At 33.4% G+C, this 21,044-nt stretch overlaps 1 protein-coding gene across 10 annotated transcripts in view; it reads left to right on the forward strand.

Annotated features, from left to right (window-relative positions):
* Positions 1–21,044, forward strand: part of VPS13B (vacuolar protein sorting 13 homolog B) — a 768,204-nt gene that overhangs the window by 440,139 nt on the left and 307,021 nt on the right. For 7 of the 10 annotated variants that reach the window (XM_034668364.1, XM_019810220.2, XM_034668365.1 and 4 more), the window contains 5 exons: positions 7,111–7,282; positions 7,811–7,925; positions 10,530–10,671; positions 13,782–14,190; positions 18,855–18,966. In XM_034668364.1, the coding sequence (XP_034524255.1) occupies positions 7,111–7,282; positions 7,811–7,925; positions 10,530–10,671; positions 13,782–14,190; positions 18,855–18,966 (950 nt within the window). Of the gene's footprint in view, positions 1–7,110; positions 7,283–7,810; positions 7,926–9,864; positions 9,974–10,529; positions 10,672–13,781; positions 14,191–18,854; positions 18,967–21,044 lie in introns of those variants that run through there. The other 3 variants (XM_034668368.1, XM_034668373.1, XM_034668371.1) reach the window with 3 other exon arrangements.

The following is a 21,044-nucleotide window of genomic DNA, read 5'->3' on the forward strand; positions in this document are numbered from 1 at the left end:
TTTAGGCAGCCTAACTTAAAGAGGATGTGAGATACAGGTTTGCGCATGTACGCGTGCGCACACACACACAGATGAATATTACTCAGCCACAGAAAAGAATGAAGTCTTGCCATTTGCAACGACATGGATGGAGCTGGAGAGTATTATGCTAAATGAAATAAGTCAGTCAGAAAAAGACAAACGATTTCACTCATATGTGTAATTTAGGAAACAGGACAGGAACAAAGTGGGAGAAAAAGAAGGGGAGACAAACCAAGGATCACACTGTTAACTATAGAGAACACACTGATAGTTACCAGAGCAGAGCTAAGTGAGGGGATGGGTGAAGTAGGTGATGGGGGTTAAGGAGTGCACTTGTGATGAGCACAGGGTATTGTATGGAAGGGTTGAATCGCTATCTTGTACACCTGAAACTAATATTACACTGTATGGTAACTAAATAGGATTTAAATAAAAACTTTAAAAAAAAATCCCTCGCATGAGTTGGTTCATTTCTTAGTCTCCAGTAATTATTTAAAGCATTTATTTTCAGTTAAATTTAAAGTGAATATGGAGCAAAATAGGTATATGTGGTCAAAAGCTAGAAACTACCAGTTATAAAATAAGTAAGTCCTGGGGATATAATGTATAGCATGGTGACTATACAGTTAATAATACTGTATTCTGTGTTTGAAAGTTGGTAAGAGAGTAGGTCTTGAAAGTTCTCATCACAAGAGAAAAAGAACCTGTAACTATGCGTGGTGATGGATGTTAACTAGACTTATTGTGATCATTCACAACACATGCAAATATTTTATTTAATATTTAATATTTAATTTCATTAATCTTGTACACTTGAAACAATTATAATGTTTTATGTCAGTTATATCTTTTGAGATATTTATTGAAAAACAGAAGTGACTATTAGACTGAGAAGTTGTTTGGCATCAACTGCTATAGCAAAACTTTTGTCATTTAGTTATTACAGTGCAGTAATCCTAAATAGTAATCTACCTCAAATTGTTATTCCAAACAATTCTTTAGAAAGTAAATTTAGTTTGGGGCACCTGGGTGGCTCAGTTGGTTAGGCAGCTGACTCTTGATTTTGGCTTAGGTCAAGATCGCAGGGTCATGTGATCGAGCCCAGAATTGGGCTCCATAAGGAATCTGCTTGAGGATTCTCTCTCTTCCTTTCCTTCTACCCCTCCCCCTGCTCATGCACATGCTTTCTCTCTCTCTCTCAAATAAATAAAACTTAAAAAAAAAGGTAAATTTAGTAAATTTAGTTTGAATACTCAGTTGCTATTTTAAGAATGTATTGTAATCATTTTAAGTCTCCCCCTGGAAGTTGACTTGTTTCATTTAATATTTATCTTTAAATGGTTTTATCTTCAACATTTAGGGAGAAACTTTTATTCAAATGTGGGAATCATGGGGCACCTGGGTGGCTCAGTTGGTTAAGCATCTGACTCAGCTCTTGATCTCAGGGTCATGAGTTCAAGCCCTGCATTGGGCTCCATGCTGGGAGTGGAGCCTAATTTTTTAAAAATGTGGGAATCTTAGCATTTAGGTTATCATCTGATCAACTGAATAGCTGTTGGAAGCCAAAGATAATATATCAAAATAGATTAGAGTAATGAAGCTTATTTTTTAGCCTTCACATATATCAACAAAATATTTTCTTTGTAATGCTTTTTCTGTTTCCAAATAATCACATCAAAAATGTCTCTGGTTTCTCAATTATTGACTTACTTGATTTTGTTTTTTAAATCTAAATAGTTATATAAATTAACCTATCAATGTGAGGTCACCTTACATTTCTTTAAGTTTTTATGTAAATTCCAGTTACCGTACAGTATAGTATTAGTTTTGGGTGTACATATAGTGATTCAGCCCTTCCATACAATACTCAGTGCTCATTATAAGTATACTTCTTAATCCCTGTCACCTATCTCACTCATCCACCCCCCCGCCACCTCCGCTCTGGTAACCATCAGTGTGTTCTCTATAGTTAAGAGTCTATTTCTTGGTTTGCCTCTCTCTCTTTTATCCCCCCTTTGCTCCTTTGTTTTGTTTCCTAAATTCCACATATGAGTAAAATCATATATTATTTGTCCTTCTCTGACTTACTTTTCTTAGCATAATACTCGGTAGCTCCATCCATGTTGTTTTAAATGACAAGATTTCATTCTTTTCTATGGCTGAGTAATATTCCATTGTATATATATGCCACATCTTCTTTATCCATTCATCAGTCAGTGGACATTTCAACTCTTTCCATAATTTGACTGATAATGCTGCTATCAACATTGGGGTGCATTTACCCCTTTGAATTAACATTTTTATATTCTTTGGGTAAATACCTAGTAGTGCAATTGCTGGATCATAGGGTAGTTTTGTTTTTGACTTTTTGAGGACACTTTGTACTGTTTTCCAGAGTGGCTACACCACTTTGCATTTCCACCAACAGGGCAAGAGCATTCCCCTTTCTCCACATCCTCACCAACATCTGTTGTTTCTTGTGTTGTTGATTTTAGCCATTCTGACAGGTAAGGTGATATCTCATTGTAGTTTTGATTTGTTTTTCCCTGATGATGAGTGATGTTGAGCATCTTTTCATGTATCTGTTAGCCACCTATACGTATGCCTTCTTTGGAAAAATGTCTGTTCATGTCTTCTGCCAATTTTTAAGTGGATTATTTGTATTTTGGGTGTTGAATTTTATTCTTTTTTTTTTTTAAAAGATTTATTTGAGAGAGAGAGCAGGGGGAGGGGCAGAGGGAGAGAAAGGGAATCTAGAATCAGAGCCTGATGCAGGGCTCAGTCCCACAACCCTGAGATCATGACCTGAGCCCAAATCAAGCGTCGCACACTTAACCAACTGAGTTACCCAGGTACCCTGAGTTTTATAATTTCTTTATGTACTTTGGATATGAATATGTCCAAATATGTCATTTTTATCAGATATGTCATTTGCAAATATCTTCTCCCACTCTGTAGATTGCCTTTTAGTTTTGTTGATTGTTTCCTTTGCTATGCAGAAGCTTTTTATTTTGATCAAGTCTCAGTAGTTTATTTTTGCTTTTGTTTCCTTTGCCTCAGGAGGCATATCTAGGAAGAAATTGCTGTGAAGTCACCTTACATTTGTTGTGCTTATTTATGTCAATTATGTATCTTGGAAACTTTGTGAAATTGCAGTTTTGAATTTTTTATTTCTAATTAATATTTGCATTCATAAAAAATTTAAAACATTTACTATTTAAAGTATTGTTTTTCTTGCTGAGTCAGGTCGAATGTAGTAATTATTTTGGGTATAAAGAATTCACTATACATGAATCTAGTTTTAAAAAGCACACTCTTAACAATTGTTTGTATTACGTAGAAGAGAAGTATTTGTTTATATGGTCCTTGGATGATTTATACTTTAAACTATGAGTAATTCTTTTAATGTTGACATGTTGATAGGAAGTACCGTACTTTTCAGTGAATATAGCTCTAGCTTCCTGAATATCAATCTGGATGGTCGTAGAGGGGGAAATAGGAAAAGGGCGTAAGTACGAAGCTTAAAAACAGTTCATCATTTTTCCCACCCTTGCATTGAAATAGTGAGAGCAAAGGTAGTGGAAACCACAGCAGGCCACTTGTTACTGTTGACTTAAGTGCAAACCGTGGTAGAAGTGTTTAGCCCTTTGGGAAGTTTTGTGATTGAACAAGAATGCTGGAGTTATTTTGATAAGGGAGAGTAGCAGTGTGGCCAAAACTATGATCATCCCTGAGCTCTGAAGCAGGCCAAGGATGAAGGGCTGCAGTGTTTGCTCTTCCAGATGAACAAAGATAAATTCAGCTAGAAAAATAAACTCAGTCTTTTGGTCAATTTGCAACAAAATGGTGAAAGAATTGAACTGTATATTTTAGAACTTGGCATAAAGAGGTGTGGGAGAATAGTTCAGCATCTCCAATTCTGGCTCAATTTTTGCTATAGATTTGGAAATAGAGCAGAAAATTAATGCACAAACATAGTTAACAACACCACACCAAATGTTGTAAATCCAAAATGAAAATTGAAACTGCATGAGGAAGGAGAGCAAAAACTCTTTTTCAGGAGTGCTTAGTTATTAAATTTGAAGCCACAGTTTTCTTAGCATTCCTACTGAATATACCTAATAATATAAAAAATCTAGGTCGCATTGATTTGAGGTGCTGTTTTCTCTGCAGTCTCCATTCTTGGGATTATGATGTTCTTCTAACTCTTGAAGGGTAATTTAATTTCTGAATGCTTCTGCTCTAGGAACCTACCCGTAAAGAAAGGCATACTGACTACATTATGAGTCTTTTATTGAATTTGACTTTGTAAAATGCATCCTTTTCTGGGTTTAGTTTATGCTTCTCATTAGATATTGCATTACTTTAGGCAGCAACCAAAACCCTGAATTTTTGTATACCTTCTCAAATTGTAAGAATTTCAATCATAACTGAGTTAGGACTACTTATTTTGGAAAAGCGTTTATATGAAAACATCACAGTGAGCTGTCTACTTGCTTGGCGTGAGTGGAACAAGGAGTGACTTCAGATTTTCTTCAGATTTAAGTCTCTAATTTTCTGTCGTGGTAAATCACAGGACACTTTCGCTTTGCTGTGCCTGGTGCCTAAGTATTGCAGCAATAAGTACTTGTCTGATCTTTTGTGAAAATCATCCCTGTTAGGCTCCTTCTGGGGAGTCAAGGAAATTAAATTCTCCTTCTGACTGAAAGGTATTGTAAAATTTAGATCAGGTTAAACACTTTGTGTAGGCGCTGAATTTACCTGAGTAGATGGTATATCTGTGGTAATGAGAGCAGAAATTTTGGTTTTGTTTTGTATGAGGTTTTACTTATCATCCCTGCACTTAATTGCCAGATTAGTGGTTTCTGCTCTGAGAAACTCTCCATAGAAAACAGTATATTCAACATGTTACATTGTCTTCTTATTAAATTTTAAGGATGTTTTTGTTCTTGCTGTTGACTACTGGTCATGACTCCTTAGCATAGGAAGTGAACATTTTGTTTGAGACATTCAAAGCAACAACAAACTATTAGAAGTTGAGGATATATGGCAAAGGGAAATGTCCTGAAGTTAGAAAGATGACAAAATGAGAAAGGCAAGATAGTATTGAATACCAAAATCTGTAAGACTTGTGAGTGTACAGTTTCTAAGTAGTGGTTCGGTTTGATACTGATAATTATACCTGCTACTTACAAATTGCTTATTATGTATAATCACTTTATGTTCATATTCTTATTTCTTCTTAACAACTCTAAGAGATAAATATCAAAATAACTACTTTGCAGAGAAGGAAACAAACTCCTAGAGGTTAAATCACATGATTAGGGTCTGATGAAGTCCTTAACCCCAGTGTATCATGCTGCCTACCAGACTGAATTTAAGTACATATAATTAATGTTTAAAAATATTTACACGTCTTTTAAATAAATAAACATGCTGTAGTGTATTTGATCAATTCTCAGAGAATGGGTATTTTTGAAGGTTTTAAATGGGCAGCAAAGTTGGAATTTTATTTTTATTTTTTTTTTTAAGATTTTATTTATTTATTCGACAGAGATAGAGACAGCTAGCGAGAGAGGGAACACAAGCAGGGGAAGTGGGAGAGGAAGAAGCAGGCTCATAGCAGAGGAGCCTGACGTGGGGCTCGATCCCAGAACGCCGGGATCACGCCCTGAGCTGAAGGCAGACGCGTAACTGCTCCGCCACCCAGGCACCCCCAAAGTTGGAATTTTAAAAACCCAAATACTTGGTAGTTAATCCTAAAAGAACAGAATACATGAGTGATTGTCACTGTCCCTGGCACCATGTCTTCCTGCTTTTGAGGCTGAAGCTATTCAACTCCATACCAGGATTTATTTTTCTCCAGACCACTTAACAGCTGCCGAAAAGATTTAGCAAAAACGACCAAATGAACCTTTTACAGAAAGTTTGTTAGTACCAAATGTGGGAACTTACATATTCATAATTCATTATGTATTTGTTGAATTGAATACGCTCATGCGCTTTACCTCTAGCCATTTAGCCAGATAAATCATTTTTAAAAATCTATTTTTGGGGGCACCTGCCTGGCTTAGTCCATAGGGCATATGACTCTTAGGGGTTGTAAGTTCGAGCCCCTGTTGTGTGTAGAGATTACTTTAAAAAAAAATTTTTTTTAATCTGTCAAATTCAACTTTTTTTTTTTAATTTTTTTCTTTTATTTTTTTTTAAAGATTTTATTTATTTATTTATTAGACACAGAGAGAGAGACAGCCAGTGAGAGAGGGAACACAAGCAGGGGGAGTGGGAGAGAAAGAAGCAGGCTCGCAGCAGAGGAGCCTGATGTGGGGCTCGATCTCAGAACGCCAGGATCACGTCCTGAGCTGAAGGCAGATGCTTAACGACTGAGCCACCCAGCCACCCCCAAATTCAACTTTTTAATGTCTTCTTATATTAAAATATGTGAGGCATGATAAATGTGTTTCTTAAGCCATGCTAATTATGCTAATCACTTTGCTATGGATATTGTATATTCATAAGTACTGTATAACAGGGGCAGACAAACCATTTGTGTAAATGGCTAGATTGTAAATATCTTAGGTTTTGTGGACCATAGTATCTGTATAGAAACTAGAAAAACTAATGATGTACTATACGCTGTCTAATTGAAAATAATAATAAAACAAATAAAAAAATTGAGCCGTCTATACCAAAAAAAACCCCTGCTTAACTGCTAAATAGCAACTATAGGCAATAGGTAAATGAGTGAATATGGCTGTGATCTGTAAAACTTTATTTCCAAAAATAGAGCAAGATTTGGCCCTTGGCTATAGCTTAGCTGGCAGACCCTAATCTCCAAGGAAATACCCATTGGTACAACCCAAACTTGTTTGGATCTTAGGTTCTTGAGGTGACTGAACATGCATGGACATTGTAACTATAAAAAACATTTGATTAGTATATATATTATTAACATCATGTATTAGCATGAGCATTTATATGATTATTAGCAAATACATGTTATGGAAAAGTTATCAGTGGTAATTTCAAATTTTATATAATTTTTTAAAGTAATTTTTATTACACAGTTGTTGTTTTTTCTCATCCCAGGGAGATTCTATACAAGCAGGTGATGATTCACCATTTTCAGATTCTGTTACCTTGGAACAAACTACAAGTAACATTGGTGGATCCAGTGGTCGTGTTAGTCTGTGGATGCAGTGGGTGCTCCCCAAAATTACTATAAAACTCTTTGCTCCAGATCCAGAAAATAAAGGCACAGGTACAGGGTTACTTTTCTTCTCTATTGAAAAGATAAAATATTAAACATTATTTTTAGAAGAAATAGTGGACTTCGTTTTATTTATCACTGTCACTTAAACATCATTAGATCTAACGTAGGTGATTTCTATTACCAATACTAATATATTGAATATAATACCTAAGTTTTGTCTTTTTTGTATTAAAATTGGTTCCAAAAGCCGTGACATAATTTTTTCATTGGTTGTATTGATGCATTATATCATTGTCACTAAAAGTATCGTAAAGATTGTTGACTGATATCAGATCTAGCACTTCAAACATTAATGGATTTCTTCTGTCTTGAAATAAGTGTCCTGTCTTAATTGTGAGGCCTCTATTGATGTTACTTTTCCTTATTATTGTAGAAACTAATGTGGTTAATGAACAGAAAGTTTCATTTTCCTCTGTAGATATCAGGAATATACATGTGAACATTAAATCTAAAATAGAAGGTTTTAATATTGATTATGAGGCCTATGCTGATTTTAATGTTTGCTTCTTATTGCAGAGCTTTGTATGGTCAGTGAACTAGAAGATCTCAGTGCTTCCATAGATGTTCAGGATGTATATACCAAAGTGAAATGTAAAATAGAAAGTTTCAATATTGATCACTATAGAAGCAGGTAAATAATGTATAATAAATATGGTAAAAGCTATACTTTCTTTGAACACAGTTTATATAAGAATTTTATATTTTAATTTGGGTGTTTTTAAAAAATACTGTACTTATTTCCAAGGAGGGTTCTTAACAGATAAATTGATCAGTTTTCCTTGGAATTCATTCATATATGGAATATAACAAAATTTTGTTTCATAAGACGGCATATCTGTTCACAAATACCCATATTGCCGTATTAAATGAAATAAGCTGCTTTTACTAGTCATCTCACACAATTTTTTATTTTGTGTATTTGCAAAGATGCTGGAGACACAATTGATGGCTTTGGTTATGGGGTATACTCCCCATCCACTGTCCATACTAGAATAATCACAGATTGAAATGGAGTAGTGACATCTCACGGCCCTTTGTACTTTGGAGACTTTTCTTGTCTCACATTTGATTAATATACATGTGGTGGATATTCCTAGAACCAAATTTTTCTTTCCCTAGTAAATTTCTATCAAAAATATGATGTAAACAAATATAATTTATACTTAAATTATATATATAATATATATATTTGTTTATAATAATAATGTAGTAATTAAGTTTTAGATATCTTCACAAAGATGCATCAAAATTTTGTTATTAATTTTCCCAAATAAATATAACAAATGCTTTTTGTGTTTTTGTTTTTTGGGGTGTTTTTGCTTTAGAATACTACTCTGGAATTTGTATTTTTTTATTTTTTATTTTTTTTTTATTTTATTTTTAAAATTTTTTTATTATGTTAGTCACCATACAGTACATCCTTAGTTTTTGAGATAGTGTTCCATGATTGATTGTTTGCATATAACACCCAGTGCTCCATGCAATACGTGCCCTCCTTAATACCCATCACCGGCCTATCCCAATCCTCCACCCCCCTCCTCTCTGAAGCCCTCAGTTTGTTTCCCAGGACTCTGGAATTTGTATTTTTTTAAATGGAAATGTAATTTACATACCATAAAATTCACACATTTAAAAAAAATTTTAAACAGCATCATATTTTCAATTTCATATTGGTATAGAAACAGCCTTAAAGTTTATTTTTTTCTCTGAATTTATAATATTCATTCAGCAGTTTTTATTGAGTGCCGGCGGAAGCACATATGTTTCTGTACCTTTAGTGGTACATCATAGACCCTAAAATCAGAATGTTTTTTATTTAACAGGTTTCTAATTCTACATTAAAAACATTTGAATGTTGATTCTTTATCATATTGCTTATCACATATATTGTATTGCTTATGTCAATGACTATCAAATCTGTCCAGCAAAAATATTGTGTCCTAATTGTGAAATTCAAAATATTTTGCCGGCTGTATATTAAAATCTGCTATATTAGTAATATGTTACAAAGCATATGATAATCGTTTTTGTTGTATTAACCGTGAATCATTAATTGATCTTTCATAACAGAATGTTAGTTCTTTAGGTCCTCCTGAATAGCATATCTGTATATGAAAATGATTTTTGCAGGTGATACATGATTATTATGTTATGGCTGAAATCATTTCCTGATGATGTGAATATTATAATGCGTGTTCTAGATCATCAGTGACTTTATTGTTAAATTTATCTAAGTTTTAAATGATTATTCATTCACTTAGTCAAAATATTTATTGGGTGTGTATTATGTGCACTATGCTAAGCACTGACAGTATAGTGTTGGAGAAAAGTAGACGTCAGTCATGCCCTTACGGGCCTTATAATTTCATGGGTAAGTTAGAAAAAAATAACCAATTAGTAAGTATACAGTTTTACCATTAAGACAAATGCTTCTGTGCAAAACAACCAGGGTGTGGTGTTTATATAAATTGTTCTTGATTGCATTGTCAGATTCGTGTTTTAGTTCAGTGTAGTGTTGTTTACATAATAACTATTTGAAATAGTTATATATGCTCAATTTTTTAACTCAGAAAAATTGAAGAGAACAGATAAGGTGAACTTATGTTTTCCAGGCCAGGGGAAGGTTGGCAGTCAGGACATTTTGAAGGAGTATTTCTACAGTGCAAAGAAAAACCTGTGGTGAGACTCATTTAGTAATTACAATTTTTTAAAAATATATTGTAAACTGTTTATCTTTGTTCTTTCATGCAATGAGACTAATGATTACAAGAATTAGAGCTCAGAGTAAATTCTTTTTTGACCTATTCTTCCAAAATTCCATTATAAAATAAAACTTCCTTTAAGCTGCTTATGTTTTGTAACCATTTTCCTGTTCTAGGTATTAAGTAAATTTTTCAAGCAGCAAAGGTAGGATTGCTTTTATTAAAATACTTTATCATTAATGTATTATGTTGACTTTTTAGAAGTTCTTCCTATTCCTAAATGAGTTCATGTTGGATTGTCCTTTATCATAAACTGAAAGTAGTCATTTTACACTAAAAGCAATTATTTTTCATTTACTTCCATTAACAATGCTTTTGCAGAAGATGGTCCAGACAGAGGCCATACCTAGCAGTGGCTCAAACCTAAACCTATGCAAACTTGAGCAAAATTAAAACTATCTAGATTTTTTTTTGCTTATGGCTTTTATGCTTTTTGTCTTTTCACCTTCTTTGCTCCTGTCCATCACCTCAAGCCTTGGGGAAGAGTGTTGGTCTCTGGGGCAATGTGGAGGTGTCTTCCTTTCCTGTACTGACAAGCTGAACAGACGCACCTTGTTGGTTCGACCCATCAGCAAGCAGGACCCTTTCAGTAATTGCTCTGGCTTCTTTCCTTCTGTAAGAAATCATTTTAAAATTATGCTACAGAACTCCCACTAACAGGAATCCAGAGAAGGAATTGAACTATCCATACAGTCAACTCTTGATTTTCATCTTCCTCTGTATCATCCACTTTGTCAATGAACTCTGCTGTACTTTTAAATCATAGACTGGTTTTCCACTACAATCTAATTTGTTTCTTGGTTACTTGAATATCCTGTTTTTCACTCCGGTTTTGTGATTACAACCTAATTTTACCATCATCTTAAGAAAATCGAAGTATAGGATATTAAGTATAATGTTTTTTAAATTGTGCTTGTTTTGAATGATCAAGAGTTGACCAAACTGCTTTGTCATTTTCCTTATGATTCTTACTTAGATTGCTTTTTCCCTCCCCTTTCTATTATTCCATTTCCTTCTCACAACTAATTCAAAGTACCTTACTTTGTGACCTCTTGAAATTGGACAAGGCCGTATGCCTGTCACTGACCGGATAGAAGATGAGTACTAGACTGTATACCAGTAGCTTTTAGAAGTTTAGAAAATTGTTTTTTCTAGTGGTACAATATATCTGGCTAATTCTTTTAAGTGACATTCTTAAAGTCAATATAAATGCATATAATTTTAAAATATTAAGACCATATTATCGCAGTGGTAGTAGCAATTCTTTTAAGAATTTATTAAATCACTGCAAACATTATTAGATATTTTCTTAGCATGTGGGAACTATTTCCTCTTTTTTTGTAGCTCAAAAGGCATTTAAGACCTATATCTTTTAAAAAAATGATAAAAATTAGCCAAGTATTTTAACTAGTTGTGTTCCTAGATTTAATGTTTAATATTGTATTTGCATAGCAAATGCTAGTTTCTGATTCCATTTTTTATTTTTTTCTGGAATTTTAGTCTGGAAGAAGATGTTTCTAAATGTGGCTTTTTATCAGCAAAAGTTCTGTTCAGATTTATTTTCATCTCTTTGTATGTTATTAGTGTTTATGAGAAATAGTCTTAATTTTTTTTACATTTTTAATAATTTTAATGTATATTCATGAAAACCCCACTTATTCTTAATACCCTTTAAAATTTTCCTTTATCAATTTTTCTAAGGTTTTAAAAAGTTTACTAATATTTCTTTAATTATTGCTTTCTAACTTTTCATTTTAAAGAGTATAAAATATTATTGCTGTATGAAGAGTAATATTCACATTATTTCAACTCCAGCTAGTATTCATTGATTCTTTTATTTTTTTTCATCTTGCATTAAGGGAGTTAAGGATGCAGCAGTTGAACAAATTTTCTCTCATGGGAGTTTACCTTTCAAGAGTACCTACATTCAATATGTTTAAAATATATTTTCCAAATCAAAACATTTATACAGTGAAACACCTTTTATGCTTTTTCCAGAATTCATGTGTTTCCATTAATGAGAATTATTTGAGTTAGGTTATGTGGATTAGTGGTTGATGGCAGCTCTCCCCCAAGTCCAGTTTAGAGACCTAAAAACAGTGTTGATGTGAGGCCATACCCCAGCCACCCTTCTCCATCCAGTGTGTCCTGCTGTTCAGCAAGATGGTGATAAGACTGGTAGCACTTTTTCCTGCTTTGCTGTATTTCCTTTTGAGTGTAGAAAGCAGAAAGAAAGGGAAATCGGAGAGGCAACGAGAAAGTTGGGAAAGGTTAATACAAATGCTCTGAGGGCAGGACAGTTATATGAAATATGATTATTTTGTACATCTGTTTAATGCTTAATTCCCAAGTTATTTTTAATTGTCAGAAAATTAGGTTAAAAAAAGAACATATACAAAGGTAAATTTTATCTCACCTTTCTTCACTGTAAAGTCCAGATTAAAAACAAAATTAACAGTGACAGCTGAATTGCATACTATTTTCCTCTCGCTGTGTCACGGGAAGATAGGCAGCAACATGAGAGGAAGGAAGTGGGAACAAAAGAGCTTCACTAGTGCTGACATAACATAGGCTCAGACACATTGCTGCTTTGCCACTCTCACTTTTTTCCTGTTTGTTCTTCTTCTTCAGTTTACTTCCTCTCTTGACACACACGTTGGAACCTAATAACCTTAAATTATCAGGCCCTGGGAAGAGAGGTTGGAACTATGGAGTATAACAACTTAACTTTAATTTTATGTTGAGTAATTTACAAAATAGAATTTTATGTATATTTGTTGGTTCAGGAAAATTTCAAGAGCTGTCATTTTCATATGTTGACAAATACAAAGTATGCATTTTACTTCTCTCTTAAAAGTATGCTGTTTTGCTCTAATTTGTTTCTAGTGTGCAATTTGAATATAAGTTAATTGGACAAGTCTTGTCAGAAATATTGATGTTATAATGACATAATTTTTACTCTCAAATGTTGTGTGCATATTAATATAGCCTTAAACCCAAGGAATATGAGTTTGAGTTGTAAGAGAGTTGATAGTTAGATTTTATAAACAATATAATAGCCAGTGAAAATAAGTAGGTTCTAAAAGACAGATGTTTTATTTTTGTGTTACGTTACTATTTCCAGTAAACATGCATTAAATGGTTGGTTTAGTTATCAAAGCCTGGTATCAATGAGGCTCTCTTTATGGACTCAATCATCATATATATTAGCCAGATTATCTAAGGAAAGACTCTGTTCTTAGAAATGTTAGGTCAAGGGAAGTCCGTCATCTTTTCTATTCAGGTCATTGATTACAAGTGGAAATACGTAACATGGTTATTTCAGTTTCCTCTGCATAAACAACCTCTCTGTGACCCATGTTACAACAGCATATTGGTACTTTCAATGAATTATTATCAGGAAGAAAAGATAAAATCCAGAGATGACTTGTTCCAAATTCTGAATGTTACTGAAAATGTAGAAATCATAGACATAGACACAACAAAGAAAGTTTAATTGCCTCTTAAGATCTAGAACTAGAACTCAGGATTCCTAATTTTCACTTCAGTCATTCTAAGTCTTAAATGATTTTCCCCATCTGTGGAATTGATCAGTAATGTGCTCATCAAGGGGTGTAGACATAATAAAAGGTTATAATACCAACTGAGATTATTTTCTGCTTTCAAATAGTTTTTTTTTCTTTTTTTAATGAAGTGTGTATTGTGATTTCCTTTTTCTGGAACAGACAACAGCAAAACTTCTAGATGGCTCTCATCAGCAGCATGGATTTCTCTCTTTGACATACACAAAAGCTGTAACAAAAAATGTCCGCCACAAGTTAACATCAAGGAATGAGCGAAGAAGTTTTCATAAGTTATCTGAAGGTTTAACGGATGGTTCCCCTCATTTTCTTCATGAAATTCTTCTTTCAGCACAAGCTTTTGATATTGTCCTTTGTTTTCCTTTGCTCAATGCCATTGCAAGTATATTTCAAGCAAAACTACCAAGGACCCAAAAAGAGAAAAGAAAATCTCCTGGTCAGCCCATGAGGAGCCATACATTGACTTCACGCAGTTTGCCTTTGATTTATATCAACACAAGTGTAATCAGAATTTTTGTTCCAAAAACAGAAGAAATGCAGCCAAATATTGAAGGTATTGTCTTCAGACTTTTTTTGGTCTGATTTTACTTAACTTCCACCTACAGAATTAAGTTTGTTTGTTTTCTTTCTTTCTTTCTTTCTTTCTTTCTTTCTTTCTTTCTTTCTTTCTTTCAATATGTTTGGTGGTTGTAGTTTGCACTTTGGTGTGTTTTAGAAAAAGTATGTTATAGTCATTCTACAACTAAATCTTTACGAGGTATGTCAGAATGCTGGGTATGTTTCTGACTCAGTTAGTTACTAGAATCAGAAATGGATTTTTTTCATCAGGGCTTTGCTAGCAAAGCTTAGGCTTACTGTCATTTGTTTTATTAAACTCAAATGTTAGGTTCTAGTTACCTAAGGTAACTAGAAATTAGTTAAAAAAAAAAAAAAGCCAACACTCTGAGGCTCCTGTAGCTTCTTCCAGGCTTCTCCATGCAGATTATTTTAAGTTTTAAAATAAAGTGAATTTATAATCCCACTGCCTCCACCCATGAGAGTAACTTTTAAATTTTTAGTTTCCCCTGTGCTGTAACAGTGAAGAACTTTAAGGATTTTAAGTGAAATTAGAGTACAGTGGTTCACATGGTATGAACTTCGAAGTTACAGATACCTGAGTTCAAATCCCAACTTTACTAGTTAATGAAGTATAAAATCTTGAGCAAGTTATTCTGAGTTCCTATGTATAAAATGGTAATAGTGGTATTTAACTTGATAGTAGGCCTTACTGGTAGCTTACTTCCCGACGATGACTCCATTGAGACTATGTGAATAGTGCTACTTGCATAGTAAGCTCTCAATAAATGAGAGTTAAATCAGGAGGTGTGCCCTTTCTTTTAAAGTAGAATATCTGGAAGTCCCACTGCCTATACTAACCAGAGAGATTTTTGCCCTTTGCCTCTGTGTGTGTCTATGTCTATGTGTATATCTATATTTATATCTACATGTATATATCTTTACTAATACCTATATACTTGACCCTTGAACAATGAAGAGGTTAGGGGCACTAACCCTCCCACCCCCCGCCCCAGTTGAAAATCCATGTATGACTTCTGACTCCCCAAAAACTTAACTACTAATTGCTTAGATGGGAAGCCCTACCAATAACATAAACATGTTACATGTATTTTGTATGTTATATGTATTATATGCAGTATTCTTACAATAATACCTAACTTTTCCTTAATGTTTCAGTATTTCTAAGCGGCATAATTCGTCTTTGTTTCAAATTGTTGCATATCTCCAAATTTTGTCCAGTGTATTTATTTTTTAAAAAATCTACATAGAAGTGGACCCACACAAGTTCAAACCCATGTTGTTCAAGGGTCCGATGTACTTATAGCTATTATCTGTACTGTCTCTGAGAAGTAATGAATTTCTAGAATATGTACCTGTCTATAAAATGCAGTTCTTAAAATGCATGCCAAAAATGCAAATATTTTGGCACGTTCTATTAAATTTTTTGACACTTTATCTTTCATTGTTGCTGCTCTTAATTTGAATGATAATTCACCCATGAAAAATTTTTCAATGCAGTAAAATGCATATAATGTAAAATTCACCATTTCAGTCATTTGAAAGTATAGACCAACTTTTAAATGTATATTTTATTTGGGAGATGGAATGTTTTCATTTAATACATTTTAAAAGATATAATATGACTAAGGAAAACATGATTGAAGCAGCAATTCCATTAGAAATAAATATAACCACTTACATGTTTATTAATTTCCCATTAACAAACATGACAGTCACAATGTTACACATTTTTGAACCTCTTTCTGTCTTCATCTGCAAATACAGCAGTAACTATTAAAATCTTTTGTTGATAGCTTTGTGTAGGCTTGTCACTACAGTTATGACTTTATAAAGCATTGCACAGTGGCAAGTTCAAATACTCTTGAGACTTTTAAGATTCTCAATATAAAGCTGAAGTCTCCAAAACACTTTTATTTCTTGGTGGATTTAAGAAAACTTATTTATAAGCAACAGTCTTATGTTATATGACAATGGCAGGAAAATTCTGCTCTTTATTTAATCTTTTGGTTACTTAAGCTCATAATTTCAGAGTTGTTCATAACGTTTTCATTTTCAGTACACTCTTGCCCAAAGAAAACGTAAAATCTTTCAGACTTACGTTTCATATTACATTAAATGTAAAAGTTTTTAATAGTTCATGTGTAAAATCAGTTAATAATAAGAAAAATATATTTAACATTCTAATTTTTTAGTTAAACAAATGATATTGAAGGTCTGGTTTTCAACTTGAATATTGTTTGCATTCTGTGCAATCATTATCAGGATCCTGAATCTACAGGTGTTTGACTTCCAGTTTAAGCTATTTATTTCGGAAAAGAGGACTGTTTTTTGGATCTAGTATGAATATTCTAGAGTAAGTAGTTCCACATGAGCCTGAATTTATAAAAATACAGTTCAAGCAAAGAAGGAAGGCATTCATTTTCATGCTGAACATGCATCTAGAGGGAACATTTCCTCATATGGTCCAACTATTGAATGCAGGTGAAATAAACCAAAAAAGGGGAAGCTTACTTTTTTCCAATTATAAAGTAACTAAAGAACTGAATAAAGGCATTTTTTTAATAAATACTTATTTTTATTATTTTTTTCTTATATCTCAAAGGTAGATTTTGATAAGCTAAATACTTTCTGTAATAAGATTGATTATTTTTATTTAGTTTGTGAATGATCTGCATTAAGTGCTTTTTTTTATTATTATAACTTTATAGTCAGTATAATCTAGTGAGAACACTTTTGGCTCTAACAGAAACAGAATCCTGTTCTTGGATCTGGCTTTGTATGTAACACCAAGTACGTCATTTTTCTTCCATATGTACCTCATTTACTGCAGTGTTTCTATTACATTTCAGACTTTCATATGGTGGGTAGTATCTGTAGCCTGGAAGAACAGTTAGCAAGTACACTAATTGCACTTTTGTGGTATGGTCTATTCTCCAGGCTTACTATTTATTGATTTAATTGATGCCTGCTGCTTAATCAGAGGTTTTACCCACATGGAACTATTTGATAAGCTTGGCATAAAATGCAAGATCTGTGAAATGTAAACAGTGTTCATAGTATAAGGGCCTATAATCAGGCCAGACCTCTAGTCATTTGAAAATAGTACAGCTGCATAAGAAGTAGTTTTCTATTAGATCTTTTTTGCTGTAGACATTTAAAAGTACTATCTTTATTGTAGCATCCACATGCTAATATTTATTATGATAGCTCATCTCTTTTTTCCCCTTTTTCTGTCCTCCTGACCCCCACCTCCCAGTTGTTTGGCCACTCCCTTTATGTACATCTTATTCTGGTTCCTTCTTTTCCTCACTGAGTATCTTTCTTCTAACTTTTTCTGATTTTCTTAATTCTGAGTTTCTTTTTTAGACTAATCTAAGTCAGACCATACCGAGTGAACTGCTGAAGCAGCTGGAAATAATCTCTTAGCTTTTGCATTCTTTGGGCACCACAGTTTGTGAAATATGGATTGTATGCCTTTGTAGGCATGTTCTGTTCAGGATATTCCTGAGATCTTGCAGCCAGTCCTTTTCTGTGCCATTTGTGGCAGATGATAGTTTCTTGGGAGAAATTACAAGTTTTAGTACATGCTTCCTTCAAAACCCAGAAAGTTGTATATTGTTAGCAATTTTCAACAATTTTTAAACAGGTACTACAGTGAGATAGTCTGTTGGAGAAGAGGGAGCAGAATTTAACATAAATTAATGGGGCCATGAAGAACCCCTTTCCATTTCAAATAGTCCTTAGAAAAGATGTTGGATTAGCCAGTGATTTATAGAAAAACTGTTGAACTTTTAAGAACAGAACATAGTAAAATATTGCTTTATTCAGTACAAAGGATCAGAATCGATTTATATATATATACATATATATACACACACACATATATATAAAAATATTTAATTTTTAATTGTTTTTGAGGTTACTTACCTTAGTGATAGATTCCTTTAGGAGGTAGAACTTTTACATAGGTGTGAAATTACTATTTCTCAAGCAACTTCACAGTAGGAATTATTAAAAAAGTGCCTTGAATAGCAAGTTGAAATGTCCTTGTATGGTAAACAATCACTTGGGTTTTTCTTTCTTCACCATTGTAGCCATTATGTTTCCTTTGGGTCTTCTGACATGTTGTAGCTTTAAGTGCTATTACTATGTGTGTGCATGTGTGTGTGTATATTGTATTTAATTATTATTTATCATGTAAATTTAAACGGCTTTGAGAATCTGTTCCTTTATGGTGATCTTCAGTATATTTGTAGACAGTAATGTATTTGTACACAGCAATGCAGTGTTAAAAATCCTAGGGCTGACAAGCACTTGGGAGAAATATGTAGTAGTCTAAGATTATGAATTTGATAAACATACTGCTTCAGCACTACTTATATATATTTAACCTCACATGTTTTAATGTTGGGGTGGAGTTGGTTTTTTTTTAATTGCCATTTTAATCGTGTTGAGGAAACTACTTAAAAGAATGTAAAGGAAATAATTTTAAGAAGCATCATGTAATTTTTTCCTTGTCCTCATTTATTGATTTTTATCTTAACGTGTCTCTACCCCATTATTCAAAGATTTCTCCTTATGCATGAAGTTACACACAGACCCACCATCTACCTCATGTGTCTCTTTCTTTTGTTACAGTTAATAAGGCAGCAAAAGAAGACACCATGGTTTTGAAGATTGGCTCTGTTGCTATGGCTCCCCAAGCTGACAATCCCCTTGGCAGATCTGTCCTCAGGAAAGATATTTACCAGTAAGTTTATTTTCTTACGTTCAATCTTGCAACAATTTCATCCTGTAAAGAAGTACACTGATCAATAAAACTTGCTTAGTGTGGCCTGCAGAAATACTTTTCATTCGGAATCTTTTGATATTTAAAACCAGGTTTTTCTGATTTTCTTCAGTTGTGGTTTTTTAAATTCATTCAGACAAATCAAGTATTTCTGTGAAGTGTTGATGAATAACAGAATGTAAGTACCAAGTCACCATAAAACTGAAGAAGCGCAGTTTGGAAACTTTTAGCAGACTTTAAATTTAACCAGCTCTCTAATCACGTAAGAAAATGAGGTTCTCTCTCGAACTACCACATCCTACTGTAGTCATGTTGTATCAAATTGAAGCATTTTCTTAATTTAGCTCTAAGCCATTATTTGAAATGTAGGACTGTGGATGTCATATGGATCAAAGCTGTAAAGAAAAGCAAACTTCTAAGGAGAAATTTCACAGTAAACACTTTCTGTGAAAATACCATGCTCTGGATTTTGTCACTGAGTATTTGCAAACCACACCAAGCATATATGGACAACTAAACTGGTGAACATATGTAATCAACATGATAAAAATAATACATCATTCGTACTGAAGCTGGCACTGCTGCCAGACATAAAAGTACAGTTGCAAATAATACCAAGTGAGAAAAATCACAGAAATACAGATGTACAAGTGTCTTATTCCTCCTGCTGGTCTGCTTCTCAGATGAGGTAGTGTCACTCTTTTAAAAATAAATTCCTACTGTTCTCCAATAAATGTTACTGCTAGGAAAGATTCTGAGTTTTGTAATGCACTTACCACCTAGAGGTTGACAGCTATTTTTACTTAAAGACCTAGGGATTTTATTTTCTCAGATTTTTCTGTTATTTGATTTGATAGGTTTTTCCTTTGAATTATATATCATGTTCTCTTTCTTGCATTATTTTTGTTGGTAGTTTACAGTATTCTTCCCTTAAGCAAGTTTTTTGTTTGTTTGGGTTTTTTTTTGCTACCTTATGAAGAATCTCAGGATGTGAGAACTGAAGGAGGCCTTGGGAATTTTCTTATCCCACTGCCTTACTTTATACATTAGAAAACTGAGGATCCATAGGAACAGTCGTCTGTAGTCGAGTAATGATGGAGACAGGACCACAACTCATACCTTTTTACTTTCTCAGGATCTAGAAAGGATTACAGTAGAATTCTTTCTGGGTGAAAATAATTTAATTTTCTAACATTTGAAAATTCTTTCAGGTATATTTGTCTTTTCTACTTCATTTGTCTACCACTTCAGAAGTAAGTGGTCCTTAAAGAGGGTCCTGCTTTACTTTTGGTGAAAGAAATATGTTTTATATTAAAAGATCCTATCACCATCAATAAAGGGAACTCCTGAGATACTTCCTTTTCTCCTCTACCGCCTCCACTTGCTGGCTCCTCAGCAGTCATTTGTGGAGATGTGGCTCTCATATGCCTGTTTGTCATTGCTTTCTTCCTGTTGTCCTTGAACTGTTTTTTTCTCAGTCACTCTCCTTTACTTTCCATGTTTTCTTCATGCCTAACTTTTCCTTCCCCTTCTGTATCTTTACTCTTTACCTCTTCCTTTTCTATATTTCTTTCCCTTTTTTTTTTTTTTACTTTCTGTCTCCTTTCTCTATCTCATTTCCTTCTGTTTCACTACTGAATTATTTTATAGAATATGGAAATATAATGCCAACAAGTAAGCTAAGCATAAATAAACGTATATTACCTCTTTAGATCTTCAGTGTCTTACATCCTGACTCACGCAAAATATATAAAAATATGTACCAATTGCATACAAAGTACAGAAAAGGTACTTTATAGAATAAATGCCCCGATTTTTTAAATAATAGACAAACCAAGGTGCACAGAATTTTTACGTGTTTTGCTAAAAAACATATATTTAACTAATGGCAGAGCATTTCAGAATTGATTTTTTATTAATTCCTTTCAGAACTGTTTTTAAATTTGTATCTCTACCATTTAGTTCCTCTTCCTGATTATACAGTTTGATCATTACACTCTCCTGCTCCCTTTCCATATTTTTACTTCCTCTTTATTTTA

This window comes from Ailuropoda melanoleuca, chromosome 9, assembly GCF_002007445.2.
Source record: "Ailuropoda melanoleuca isolate Jingjing chromosome 9, ASM200744v2, whole genome shotgun sequence".
NCBI classification, from domain to species: Eukaryota; Metazoa; Chordata; class Mammalia; order Carnivora; family Ursidae; genus Ailuropoda; species Ailuropoda melanoleuca.